Source organism: Triticum urartu, chromosome 4 (assembly GCF_003073215.2).
Source record: "Triticum urartu cultivar G1812 chromosome 4, Tu2.1, whole genome shotgun sequence".
In the NCBI taxonomy this organism is placed as follows: Eukaryota; Viridiplantae; Streptophyta; class Magnoliopsida; order Poales; family Poaceae; genus Triticum; species Triticum urartu.
The window spans coordinates 519,699,632-519,713,992 of NC_053025.1; the positions used below are offsets into that span (position 1 = coordinate 519,699,632).

At 44.1% G+C, this 14,361-nt stretch overlaps 2 protein-coding genes across 9 annotated transcripts; both read right to left on the reverse strand.

Annotated features, from left to right (window-relative positions):
* Positions 1–1,427: 1,427 nt before the first annotated feature.
* On the reverse strand, positions 1,428–2,544 carry LOC125554044 (predicted GPI-anchored protein 58). The gene is made up of 2 exons (XM_048717669.1): positions 1,946–2,544; positions 1,428–1,860 (listed from the first exon to the last, which is right to left on the reverse strand). Exons 1-2 carry the CDS (start codon positions 2,451–2,453, stop codon positions 1,592–1,594), a joined length of 777 nt encoding a protein of 258 aa, XP_048573626.1. The 5' UTR covers positions 2,454–2,544; the 3' UTR covers positions 1,428–1,591.
* Positions 2,545–3,005: 461 nt separating this feature from the next.
* LOC125552401 (protein FAR-RED IMPAIRED RESPONSE 1-like) lies at positions 3,006–8,419 on the reverse strand. Of its 8 annotated transcripts, none has more exons than XM_048715945.1 (8): positions 8,018–8,414; positions 7,125–7,212; positions 6,897–7,026; positions 6,307–6,422; positions 5,134–5,177; positions 4,791–5,056; positions 4,228–4,698; positions 3,006–3,390 (listed from the first exon to the last, which is right to left on the reverse strand). In XM_048715945.1, the coding sequence occupies exons 2-7, from the start codon at positions 7,201–7,203 to the stop codon at positions 4,230–4,232; spliced, it is 1,104 nt and encodes a 367-aa protein (XP_048571902.1). In that variant the 5' UTR covers positions 7,204–7,212; positions 8,018–8,414; the 3' UTR covers positions 3,006–3,390; positions 4,228–4,229. The 8 variants fall into 8 exon arrangements, 5 of the variants coding, with proteins under 5 accessions (XP_048571902.1, XP_048571903.1, XP_048571900.1 ...); XM_048715946.1 differs by having other exon boundaries at positions 6,307–6,514; XR_007303535.1 differs by lacking the exon at positions 5,134–5,177 and having other exon boundaries at positions 8,018–8,413.
* Between the last annotated feature and the right edge of the window lie 5,942 nt (positions 8,420–14,361).

A 14,361-nucleotide genomic window follows, 5' to 3' on the forward strand; every position in this document is an offset into this window, starting at 1 on the left:
ATATGGTCTTGGAACACTCGATACCGAAAGGTCGAACATGAGTCATATAGTAGATATAATCAATATGGAGATGTTCACCATTGATGACTACCCCATCTCACGTGATTATCAGACATGGGTTAGTTGATTTGGATCATGTATCACTTAGACAACTTGAGGGATGTTGATTTAAGTGGCAGTTCATTAGTAATTTGAATAATTGAACTTAAATTTTTCATGAACTTAGTATTGGTATTATTGCATATCTATGTTGTATATAAATAGCTCGCGATGTAGCTCCCCTGTTTTTGATACGTTCCTAGAGAAAACTAAGTTGAAAGATGATGGTAACAATAATGCGGACTGGGTCCATGGTCTGAGGATTATCCTCATTGTTGCATAGAAGAATAATGTCCTTGATGCACCACTAGGTGACATACCTGCTGCAGGAGCTGATACAAACGTTATGAACATTTGGCAAGCTTGCTTTGATGACTACTTGATAGTTTAGGGCGCCATGCTTTACAGCTTCAAATCGGGGATCCAAAGACGTTTTGAACGCCATGGAACATATGAGATGTTCCAACAGCTGAAATTGGTATTTCAGGCTCATGCCCGTGTTGAGAGGTATGAGACCTTTTACAAGTACTTTGCCTACAAGATGGAGGAGAATAGCTTAGCTAGTGAGCATGTGCTTAGAATGTCTGGGTACTACAATCGCTTGAATCAAGTGCGGGCTAATATTCCAGATAAGATAGTGATTGACAGAGTTCTCCAGTCACTATCATCAAGCTACTAGAGCTTCTGTCAGCGTTCTAGGAATGGGGGTACCCACACTTGCCTGCCTGCGGCCCATGACTTGGCTCCATCGACGGCCTGGTATGGCCCACCTTCAGCATCAACAACTCAAGACCACCGCGAGGAGCCAAGCCTCACGAGGCGGACGACACCGAGACCTCCAGGAGGAGTGGCCTCCTCAGGCTGGCTCCTGAGGGGCGGAGATTCCCATGTAAGCCTCACCTCGTGAGGTTCAGGTGACGTGAGCCATGACGACCAAGGCCAGGCGGGCGCCAGCGGGCGCAGGACAACAGTTTCCTCTTTGATGCTAAGGAGGCAAGCGCAGGCACGGAGTCCCAAGGACTCAGCCAAAGATTTCCATTCCCGTGCAACAAGACCAAGACCGCCAGGACGGCAGGACGGAGGTCATAGCCGAGCCCACCACGGCATCATGACCAGAGGCTTTGCAGGCGAAGACTGCTTTTGTTAGGATAAGATGTGCTAGTTGTCTCCCTTCGAATTTGGCCGTTGTGGGATCCCTTCCCGCCTTCATTTGGGAAGAGGACCAAGCCCACTATAAATAGGGCCTAGCCACCACTGTAGAAAGGCACCGAACCTCGGACAGATCATTCAGATCATCCGCTCCCCCACCAGCTCAAGAACACACCTCCTAAGGTTGTTCTCCCATTGTACTAGTTCATCCTCAGCCTCTGGAGGACAATCCACCACAAAGCAATAGCTAAATTCGTTCGGCAGAGAGAAAAACAAGAACTGGGCCGAATCTGACTGGCCCAATAATGCAAGGGAAAAAAAAGAAGAGGCGCTGGAGATGGCCTCACCATGGGCTTGGCCCATCTACAAAGGAGGGCGTTGGGCCTTGTGGATGCAGGGGAGCAGCTGGGCCGAAGCAGAGGAGGCCTAGGCGTGTGGACGAAGCAGGGGCGTGGTCGAGCAAAGCAAGCAGCAGCAGATCGAGCAGGGAAGCAGGGGAGCCGCTGCAACGGGACTTGGCGGCGTCGGCGGCAGGGGAGGCATGGACCCATCCAGATCCAGGCGAGGTAGAGGGTTGGGGAGGTGCGCTGACAGCTTGGCGTCCTCTGTGCGCTTCATCGGGAAGCCAAGAGAGAGGGAGACGTGAGACAGGGAAGGTGTAGGGGAAAAACACAGGAGCAGCGACAGGGCGTCTCACCGGGCAAGGAGGAGCTCCGGCGGCGGGCATCGCAAGAGGTCTGGGACGGGGCACCGGCGTCCAGATCCGGCTGGTCTTGGTGGCGCAGAAGAGCTGGGGCGGTCGACGCAGACGAGGGAAGCGGCGGGACTTGGACGGTGGAGCTTGGGCGCGGTGGCGTGAACGGAGAGGCGGCAACGACGAGGCACAACGGCACAGGCGCGGGAAGCCAAGGTCGAGCAGGGGGTCCATAGCGCGCGGGGTTGCTGCCTGGTGCTGCTCCGGCAAGCTGCGGCTCGCGGTCGATGGCTAGAGCGAGCGCTCTCGCTCGGGAAGAGCTCCTGCGCGCGCGAGAGAGAGATGTGAGAGAGAGAGCAGGAGAAAGAAGGACGGGGAGGAGGGACCGAGGGAGAGGGCGCGGGGTCGGCCTGGGGCTGCTACTGTGGCCAGGTCGAGGAGAGCTACTGGTCTCGAGTGTGTGAGGAGGGAGGAGCTCGGGGAGGCTCGTTCTGACCGGAGACGAGGTCATGGGCGGCACTATTGGGTGGCGACGAACGAGGAGGAGGGCCTCGGGCCAGGAGGCAGTGGTGGATGGGGCTGCGATGCGATGGAGAGTAGTGGTGGCGGCGAGGTGGATGGCAAGGGAACGACTTGGGTAGAATCTGAGCTTGCTGTACAAAAATAGAAAAAAAGATCCTGGACCACTAGATTGCAGATCAATGGTACAGATTTGGGCGGAGGCATCTCAACCCACTTAATGCAGATTTTGCAGAAACCCCCCTACTGATAGTTCCACATGAAATAGGACATTTGCATTATGCACCTCAAGTCTTCGTGAAATACAACCATTTTTCAGATATGAACAGTACTAATGCCCATATCTTCTTAGTCTCAAACAAACTCGTCTCATATAAGACCTGAGAAAATATTTACTGGATGAAATCCAGACACATTTATGTGACACCACTAATTTTTGAAGAGAGTCGAACATCTTGGTCACTAAGAAACGACAATATATATCACAAATATTTTAGCACATGAGATAATAAGCCATCCCAGATCAAGTATGACCACACATACATGTCAAACTGGAAAATATAGCAATTTAAGGATTGAAATTATCACTGTTCAGCAAGCATTTCAGTACTTGAGTACATGAGAACACATCACAAGAGGCAAGTAGAACCACACGTACATGTCAAATTGGAAGTAGAACAAATTAAGGACTGAATTTATCAGTGCTCAGCAAGCATTTGAGTACTTGAGTACATGAAACATACAGATCATTTTCAATATATGGCCGACAAGACCAAGTGGTAAAAATTGAAATTATCATCGCCCAACAAGCGTCTTGCTGGTACAAGACCAAAACTATCTATCATTCTGCCTTGTGTTAGTGCTTCCTGGTAATCGAGCTTCCTGCTGGGAGAGGTTGGACTCTTATAGACTTGATCAATTCGACCTACCTAGGTAAACACACCAAGTAAATAGGTGTCAATTAGAAACATATACCAAATAGCATATCTCGAGAAGAGAGACAATCATATACTCCCTCCATCCCATAATATAAGAACGTTTTTGACACTAGTGTAGTATTAAAAACGTTCTTATATTTTGGGACAGAGGAAGTATATGTCTAGCTTCATTCAGCACTCCAACCTAGGATACATAACCTATATGTCAAACTTAGGATGAAATTCTTAAAACATATTAATACATATGTAACCAATCAGGATAACTTTGTAAGTTAAACTGGCTTTCCAGCATCTAGAAGGGAGCTTTCAGATCAAATAAAATGGCATGTGATAGTTGGATATGTCTAACAGATAGAGTACAAATATTTTGTTCATTATTCCATTATAGACCTATGATAATTGGATTACAATTCCACGATTAGTTAAAAGCACAGATGAGAACGACAAATAAGTGGCATTGAGCAATTTAAAGGGAGTTTTATGACTTCCCTGCAGATGCAAATTTTTATTCAAATTTGATAGCTATAAACAAAAAACCTGATGGCATGCATTATATTATATCTTGTAATAATAAGAAAACCACATAAGCATGGGAAAAAAATAAATGAACAAGATGGCAGATTGGCTCATGTCATGGACGAAGGATTAGTACTAAAGCACATACACACATCCTTGTTGTAGCCATACCATAGGCCAGTAAAAAAATGGAAGGTGCACATATCTTTGGTAAATGATTTATGTATGCCTAATCATTTTAATCAGCCTAGTTGAGCGGTCATAGCAAGACAAATAAGTGGTAGTCTTCGAAGCAAAAGAAGGAGCACAAACCTCTACTGTTTTGTTTTTTGTTTCTTAGAACATGTTCTTGCATCATGAAACGCCATTTCCTTACAAATGCTACATTTGCGCGCGACTTTTTGATGAATTCCAGGCCTTCTCTTCTCACCGGATCCACTCCTCGCACCATCCCTATGGCCTTTTATTCTAGAGCATGTGCCCCTTGCATTGATATCCTTAGGTGTGAGGATGGTAACATCCTTTGGAATGACACTCCCAATACACGACTCCTCATTTTCTTGTGTATTGCATGGTACGGTCGAAACTAGTTGGGCTAAACCCAACTCAATGCCACACAAACTATTGTGCAGGAATTCAATTCCTTCCATGGAGCATTTGGATTTTCGTATGAGATCTTCTAGCTTGTCCCTCACAACAACTATCTTCCTTTTCACAGCAATGTCAATCGGATCTGCTAAATTTTCTTCAAGCACATTCCCTTCCCCATCATAGACAATGTCCCTACGAATAGGAAAATTATCACATCATCATCAACATGTGGGTCAAAGTAGATGACTATTAATGTGTCTACATCGACATGATAAGAAATATACCTTTTGCAATTTTTCTGCCATCGCTTAAGAATATAAAGGCTTGGCAATTCATTTATTTTCGCACCCCTCAATACCCTAATAATGTGACGGCACACAATTCCCTTGGACTCAAAAAGCTTGCAAGAACATTTAGCAGTCATGGATGTTGTGTCATAACACACTTCTCTAATCTTCTTGTATTGATCGCTGACAAACATGATTTTAATCCCCTCACGATTTTCTGTCTGTTGAACATCACAATCATCTCCGGCAGCAAGCACCTGAGCCTGAAACAATTTAAAAATCTCATGAGTGAATAGCGCCCTGCCTTGTCTCTCTATTTCCCATGATGTCAACAACTCACTTGTTGTGTATTCACTTGTGTTATCGGCAATCGGCTCACTTTGCCTTTGACATTTCAAAGCAGTGTCAAACCTTAGCCAAAACTCAACAAAGGTAAGCTTGCGACAAATGAAACGTTTAAAGAATGAATTTGCACTCTCTGAAATAGACGTTGTCCTGAGTAGACCAGCTAGGTGAATGTCCATAAAGTAAGCTGGTATCCATGTCGCACGAAGCTTATACCTTTTGGCAAACCACTCGTGATCCTCCAACTGAAACTCTATGATGAAAGATTGCCATCTATCCTCAAATTCAGCAGGTGTTTTAGAATTCCATACACAATGTTTCAGCCTATCATAGAACACAAGGTCATTCCTCAATTCCGGGCGTACCTTCCCTGGAACCTTTTCCATAATGTGCCACATGCACAATCTATGTGTCGTGTTTGGTAGAATTTTTCCGATTGCATTTTTCATCCTAACACATTCATCAGTTATGATCACTCTAGGCGCAATCCCACCCATCGCTCTAAGAAATGGCCTGAACAACCAAATATAGGATTCTTCTGTCTCATGAAGTAGAAACCCCGCCCCAAAAAAGACACTTTGCATGTGATGGTTTACTCCAGTGAAGGGCGCAAAGGTGTATTCATATTGGTTAGTGTTGTATGTCGAATCAAAAGATACGACATCGCTGAAATGCCCATAGTTTTTCCTACTTGATGCATCTGCCCAGAATAAACGAATAAATGTACCGACCTCGTCAACTTCATATTCAAAGAAAAATGCAGGGTTCAGAGCCTTCAATCTACCAAATTGGTCCACCAACATTTGAGCATCACAATTTCTTATTTTATTTTTCAGTCCACCGTAGTGATTCTGTAGGTCTTTCTGGGTGCACCCAACATGCTGAAAACCACCAGCACTAACATTAAGCAGCCTATATGCTAAGGCAGTGCCAATGCTAGCTTTCTGTCAATCGTGAAGTGTTGTCTTCACTCTCTCACTAACTTGACGATTGGATCTAATCAAGTGTTACTGGCTCGGTGGCACAAAAGGGTGATTGTGATATTCAGTGAGTGAAGCTATCTTGTATTTTCCATTACTTTCTCGAGTGACATATATATAAGCTTCACATCCACATCTAGTCAATTTAACCTTTCTCCTTTTCTTTGAAGCCTCAACAACAACTATACCTTTCTCGGGACGGAAGCCTTCTTTTGCACACAGGAAACGTTTCCATTGAAGCACATTATCTACGACCCTCTGTTGTCCAAGACGCACACCAAATCCGACATTGTGTGCATATGTCCTGTAAAATTCCAGCACCGAGGCAATGTCATCAAATATCATCCCTACTTTTGGCTTCAATTCCTCGTCACACTGGGGTTTATACAAAGAACCCTGCAACATTGATTGCAAGTTCAGTAACATTACCCTCACGTGACAACACCATCTCACTTCTAAAGACTACATGTTATTCGGTTATGAGATCTCATTTTGTCACTGCCAAAAATTACTACTCCCATATGGAATGTCCATTTAATGCGAGTATTATAGGTTGTGACAAGTGTTATAACACAAATGGGGCGCGGCTGTCTAATTTCTACCATACATATCTCAGATGTTTAGTTTTAGCATATTTGTTTGCCACCTAAGGTTTGACATGGACATGACATATGATAAGTGTATATTTTCCTATCAAACATGAATGTATTCATGCAGTTTAATATGCACAAAAATAAGAAGTTATGTACATTATATTAAAATAAAAAACCACGTGTACCTCTTTAGAGAATGATTCTTTTTTTTCGGTGTACTGGAGTCATCAATGAGAAGCATTGGGGAATTAATTTCTGCGAATGACGTTGCATCGCTGAAATCTTGATTTTGAACACTGTTGACCGATTCCATGGCTGCAAAAAAAAAAATTTAGCAACCAACAACACACAAGGGATTAACATAATGTTAGATACATTAGGATATCTTGATTTTCTCGTATCGCTATTGTCACCTGATAGTGCTGGTGCACATGCTGCGATCATTGGAATTGAGGGCTCTCCTAGAGGAGACATCGCACTGCTACCCTCCATTACTGGATCCTGTGATGAGAATTGCAAATTTAGACTGGGGATCATCTTTTCCATGTCAAACTTCTGCCACATGGGTCATGTCAAAGGCATGGCTTATGGGAAAGATTAGGGAAATGTAATTAATCACTCTCAGAAGGACAGGAAATATTCATGTGCATAGAAATACTGGAGCGAGCACCCAGCCAATAACAAATGTCAGACTTTTGGGGATGAAAGATCATCAGTAAGTATTTAAAAGGAATAGCCAACCCAACAAATCCCCTAGCAAAATATGTAATGGCATCTTTGTGTCTATTCAGCATATGTATCTTGGAGAGATAGAAAAAGAAAAATAGCCATTGTGTCTCAGGTGTGTGCATTTCGGCTTGCCGCTGAAGAATCGACGAAGCCAGAGCAGCCTACTTCGTGTACTAGTGCATCTCACCGGAATAGCTAGATTTGCTAGTGTATTGCTTCCTGCTAGAAATCGGATAGCGTTTATGTACAGTTGGTACATGCGCTTGGTACGGCTGAAGTAGCCATTGAAGCCAACACAAGATCTCCATGAGCCAGTAGCACTACACAATATCATAACTAAGTAATAATAGCACTAATCAACTTGCTGCTTCTGGAAAAAAAATAAGAATCCAACAAACATAAGAATCGCCCCAGAGCAGATCAACTTCTATGCTACTCGGGCTGCTGCTCATTCTTCTTCTGTTGCTACCCAGCAACTAAATGGACAGATTCAACATTAACAAGTAGAAAGAATATAAAACTATAGAGATGAAGTATCAATCTACTAGCTAATAAAAAAATAACATTTATATTTTACCTGAAGAATGACGAACCGTGGTGGCCTATTCACAGAACAAGAAGCGGCCGGCCGGGAAGGAGGCGAGGATCCACGACCGCCGAGCTAGTGCTGAATCGCGAGAGGAGGTGACCGGGGGGGGGGGGGGGGGGGGGGGGGGTGGGAGGTGGGTGGGGGGGTGGGTGCGGAGGAGGAGGACGGAGAGCTGATCTGGGAGCCTGAGAGTGGGGAGGAGGTGAGGAATCTGATCCAATCTGCCTCAAACCGCGCCAGAGGCGAAGAAACGGCTAGGGGCCATCGAGGAGGAGATGGATCAGCTTCTTTGCTGCGCGTGCCCGCCCAACTTGGCTCAGGGTCTGCGCCGCCGCAGCCAAGAAATCTTCGATCCCGTGCCTTCGCTCTGTAAGGATTTGGTACAGACGTGGGAGGGCAGCGAAAGCAAATTTGCTTGTAGCGTTGGACCGTTTTGCAAATTTTGTGCAAAGATCCCACCATCCGGACCTGTGCCATCGATCTCTCATCCGATGGCCCAACATCATTTCTTCTATTTTTTCACCACAAGCCAGATTCTACACAAGTCGTTCCCGGATGGCAAGGGGTTGGTTGAGTGGATCGGGATGGGATCCCGAGGAAGATAGTGCGGCCGCGGCTAGGGTTGGATCCCTATAAAATAGGGTTTGGTCTGATTATGAATAGGTAGGGGAACTAGATGCTCGCGATTTGGTCCCTCCGATCAAAATCGGACGGTCCGAGATAAATAGCTTAGGGGACTCCAACAAAGAACCGATGATATTTTAGGAATGTTTGGGGATGATCCAAATCAAACGGTCACGACTGAGCGGTTCGGGTTCAGGACTGTTTTTGGAGGCGCGCGAAGGGTTTCACAAAAGGCCATGGAGACAAGGGGGGTTTGATGGGCTCAGAGAAGAGGGAAGAGAGCGGTCCGGTTGACCTGAGATGGGGTCAACAAAGACGAGGAAGAAGCGGCAAATAAGATGGATGCAAGTTTTAAAAACATGACGGCAACAGAGTGCCGATGCAATGCAGATGATACGATGATGAATGCAACAACCAAATAAAACACACAGCGATCACGAAGAACATGGAAGGCTCCTGGAGCATCAGTCTTGGGTCGTTACAACTCTCCTACACTTACAAGAGATCTCGTCCCGAGATCTAGGGATGGCACCAGAGAGAAGCGGAAGAGGAGGAGGTAAAACAAAGTTGCTTCTTTGCCAAATGAGCGAAACCAAAGAACCTTAGAGGTTTCAAAGACATAAAAGAACACAAGCTACAAGAAAGAATTTGGAACCATTCAGGTTTAAACGAGATAGGCAACAAATGAGAAGGAAAGACTTTGGACATGACTCCGATAGAAAAGAGAAGAGAATCCTGATAAGATGAAAATAACTAGAAAAGAGAACACAACACTCGGTTAAATGGATAAGCAAGAAAATAGCATGATCTTGACAAAACGAGGTGATGGGTGAAGAGAGCAACATCACAATGCCTCTGGAATGAAAGAATAGAAGCTAGGTCGTCGGAACAAAACAACGGAGAGGAAAATGACAACTTCTGCCACAAATGAACTAGGAAAGCATCCTTGCCAGAAGGTTAGAACAAAGTTTTTGGAAAACCAACAACGAAAAGAATAAGCTTGTAGTGGGCTTATGGAATCATCTCAACATTATGAGGTGAAGACCAGCCACTAACGGAATCAATTAATTTGATTGAGAACACCAAAGAGATGAAAAACTTCTTCCACCAAGATGATAAGGAGATAACTTGGATCATTGATAAGCACCACAATGGAAACATTCCTTAGGGAAGGCTTTAGGTGAAATATAACCCAAGATAATTCCAAGGAAGAAAGTGATGGGTTTAAATATCTCATTCTTGACAACTTGTGAATCATGAAACATGAAGGAAATTGTAAAAAATTACATAACACCACCTCAAATGATAAGGTAGAAAGAATTGCACTTTGTAATGCAAGAAGAAGAATACTTGAGCTCCTCCAACAAAATCTTGATGAAGATTTCGAGAATGAATGAATTCTTTGGTGAGCCAGCATGATTAGCCTCAATGAAAGAACTCCGATAATAAAAGGATGATAGAAAGAAAGAGAAGTTGAAAGAACAAGGTGAAGACTTGCAATGATTTAGATGGAGCTTCGCAACGAGATAACCGAGAGAACTTGGAACTCCGGAACAAAGATGAACAACTCAAAACCGAGAATTACTTCATCATGACAAACTCTGGGAGAAGGAATTAATCACCTCAAGGAAACAAGAATAAGAATTATATTATGCGTGTCCTTCGTCAACTTAAATAGATGACAAGCAATGGCTAGGCATGCTACTTATTCTTCTTGAAAAGATTGAAGAGAGATATACCAAAAACTTGGGAAAACTTGAACAAACCACTGGTGGGCTTTAGGAAAGAACGAATGAATTAATACGATAGCAAAGGAGGAGGAATCTCAAATGAACCACCGTAAAAATTGAAACAAATGATGAAAAGAGAATGGCTCTTCGGGAAGCATTAAAATGCATGAAGATACTTGAATGAATTTAGATACAAGATAACGAAGAGATCACGAACTGATTAGAGTACTTGAATAATGCACCGGAAGAAATTGGAGATGAATGAAAAAATCACAATTTAGGAGAATTGGTGAACAAGAGTTGAACGTTGAGAATGAATAAATCCGAAATGATGGCCTCCGTAGGAATAAAATGGAAAGAACTCATGAAATGCTTTGGATGGGTATGAAAATAATTCTCACGATTGGAAATGATTTGAGAGGATGGCATGAAGCTAGAACCACGAATCTTCAAGACAACGGACCAAGATTTAGGAAAAAATCTTCTTCGGTCTTCAAATGTTGAGAATGATGATGAGAAACACCACCATGAATTGTTCAGGCACTCTAGAACAATGAAGAATAAAAATGTTGAACCAACGATGAAAATAATTTGAAACCAACCTTGGAGAAGGCATATGACTAATGATAATTCAATCTTACGTCAAACTTTGAAATGAATTGAGAATAGCTCCAGAAATTAGAAGAGCCAGGTAAGATCCTGGGAAATACCTGTGGGTTAGGGCCCACTCAAAAGAAACACCATTGAAAATATTGCTTGAAAAGAGATTGCACTTGTTGAATTAAATGGCTTGAATGAGATAACAACCTCGAAATAGCTTGAACGGATTGATTATGGAGACACAAATCTTCTGAGATGTCTTCAACACTTCGGATATGAAGAATAGCGAGATGAGAATGATTAAGAGGCGCACCGGCATGGGAAAACATTTGAAACGAGGAAAGGGGTATGATCAACATCGATGCTTGAATTTAGTCCACCGGAGAAGAAAAAAAGAACGAAGAATGATAAACGTGAAGCTCCTGAGCATCTTCATGAGGAAACACCGGATAAGAACATTGAATGGAAAAATGAAGAGACTTCACATCAATAAATGGATACTTGATTAAGAAATCTGAGTCCTTGAAAAAAAGGGGGGGGGGGGGGGGAATAACAAAGGCAACTTGGGACGGATGAAATGAGCACCAGTTGGAAAAGAATTGACATGACAATCTCGATGATCAAGAAGGATTAGTATTCACATAGAATTATGAGAACATCGCTTAGAAAGGTATGGAATCAACAATTGACATCGAAGCAACTCGAATACCACAACTCAAAACAAAACAAAGGATTTGGCTTGCAGGATAAGCCGGAAAAAACATATGATAGACCCCATATCGTATCATGTGTCTGTTGGACAGATATCCTACGTGATAATTGAATTCCCACCTATTAACTCTCGAAACTTTCTGGTTATGCAATCTGGTGTTGGGGATACAGGGAGGCACAATATATATCACACAACTAACAAGCCCTACGCTCCAACTGTATCCATCCATCAACACATAACCAAGAAAACTCCAGAAATCGTTTACCTGAACTTTCGAAAAGCATCAGTTATACGAGCTGTGGCAATACTCCCGAACTCCCTCCCTAGTACTGGGTGGCGTTGAGATTATCTCACCACTAACTGCATAAAAAAGATTTTTGATGTTGGCGAATTCAGGTATTCCAGAACTGCAACGATAAAATTGTGACGACAACACCTCAGAGCTCAACTCCTCGGGACACTGCCACAACCCCTAAATGTTAGGAGGCACCAAGAACAATGTTCTCTTCACAAGAATATCGGAACGATCCCAAGATACCCGCGTCATCCTGATTTTTTTAGTGAAAATGAGGAGAGGAAAGTCAAAACATTTACGCCGGGAGGCCTCACCAGAGCGACGAAGGGGACTGAGGAGTAAAAGAATCCTACTCTCCGATATATATAATCCTAAGACTCAAAACATTTTTGTTCTAGACTCAACAATGTCAATGATTCGATCAAGCAGGGGGCTCCTAAGTCAGGGATGGCTCTGATACCAACTTGTAACGCCCGCGATGCGGCTATATCTCCCACGTGTCGAGGCACGACTTAGAGGCATAACTGCATTGTGGTTTTGTCACAAGAAGGGTCATCTTCACACAATCCCATGTAATGAACAAGAAAGGGATAAATAGAGTTTGCTTACAATCACCACGCCACACAATGAACATATAATTCATACATCATACAGAGTACACACATAGTCCAAATACGGACAAATCCAAATGAAAAGAAAACAACCCCAAATGCTAGATACCGGTCGTCCCAACTGGGGACCACTACTGATCATCAGGAAAAGACACGTAGTAACGTCCAAGGTCCTCGACAAACTCCCACTTGAGTTCGGTGGCATCACTTGCATTGGTATCCTCGGCACCTGCAACTATTTTGGTAGTATCTGTGAGTCACGAGGACTCAGCAATCTCAAAACCCGCAAGATCAAGACTATTTAAGCTTATGGGTAGGATGTGGTAATGAGGTGGAGTTGTAGCAAGCGCTAAGCAAATATGGTGGCTAACATACGAGTGCAAGAGTAAGATGAGAAACTACGCAACGGTCGTAAACTAGAAGTGATCAAGAAGTGATCCTGATCTACTTACGTTCATACATAACCCAACTGTGTTCACTTCTCGGACTCCGCCGAAAAGAGACCATCACGGTTACACACGTGGTTGATGCATTTTAATTAAGTCAAGTGTCAAGTTCTCTACAACCGGATATTAACAAATTCCCATCTGCCACATTACCGCGGGCACGGATCTTGAAAGTTTATACCCTACAGGGGTGTCCCAACTTGGCCCATCACAAGCTCTCACGATCAATCAAGGATATTCCTTCTCCTGGAACAACCCGATCAAACTCGGAATCCCGGTTACAAGACATTTCGACAATGGTAAAACAAGACCAGCAAGACCGCCCGACTGTGCCGACAAATCCCGATAGGAGTTGCACATATCTCGTTCTCAGGGCACACCGGATGAAACATCCTATGAGTAAAACCAACCCTCAAGTTTCCCCGAGGTGGCCCCGTAGTCTACTCGGTTCGGACCAACACTCAGAGGAGCACTGGCCCATGGGGGTTAAATAAAGATGACCCTCAGGTTTATAACTCCTTAGGGAAAAGTTTACGTTGTTAGGTAAATGTAAAACCAAGGTTGGGCCTTGTTGGGGTTGTTTTATTCAAAGCAAACTGTCAAGGGGGTCCCATAACCCCAACTGCGTAAGGAACGCAAAATCAAGGAACATAACACCGGTATGACAGAAACTAAGGCGACAAGAGTGGAACAAAACACTGAGCAGGCCAAGCCTTCCACCCTTTGCCATGTTGTCAATGTACAAAAGTAGGACCTTTAACAGACCGGAAACACACCGGGCCGTAATTCGGCCCAAATTCTTAGCGGACTATTAACGGGCCAGAAGTGACCATGGGCCGCAATGATGACAAGTTTAGGATGGGCCATTGACAGGCTGATTTAACACTAGTCGTGTGGGCCTTAATTGAGAATGTTGGGCCTTTAGCTAGGCTGGCCCATTATGGTCTGCAAAATCTTGTGGGCCTTTAGCTGGGCCGGCCCATTATGGCCCGCTAAATCTTGTGGGCCTTTAGTTGGGTCGGCCCATTTAATCTTTATGGGCCACTTTTGGGCCGGTCCACGTGTCAACGTATCATAGGCGCATCTCGCCCATTGGATGAGTGACACCTGTGCCAACGCGGAGCTGACACGTGGTTCCATCGGTCAATGAGAATTTTACACGTGGAAAATCGGCATTGGTCGTTGCTGTTAGCGGGTTATCGGATCCAAAACCGGACCCGATAGCTTAACGGTGTCCCGTTACGATGGATGCCATGTGTCAGTCACCCTTGACAAAAGCACTTCTATGACACGCGATTTATCGTCATGGAAGTG

Excerpts from the sequence above, each read along its gene's own strand:
- LOC125554044 (XM_048717669.1), bottom strand. The coding sequence starts at position 2,453 with ATGACCTCGTCTCCGGTCAGAACGAGCCTCCCCGAGCTCCTCCCTCCT. Across the intron at positions 1,861-1,945 it reads CCGGAGCTCCTCCTTGCCCG|CGCACAGAGGACGCCAAGCT; the intron begins GTGAGACGCCCT and ends TTCCCGATGAAG.
- LOC125552401 (XM_048715943.1), bottom strand. The coding sequence starts at position 5,941 with ATGTTGGTGGACCAATTTGGTAGATTGAAGGCTCTGAACCCTGCATTT. Across the intron at positions 4,699-4,790 it reads TGGCAGAAAAATTGCAAAAG|GGACATTGTCTATGATGGGG; the intron begins GTATATTTCTTA and ends TCCTATTCGTAG.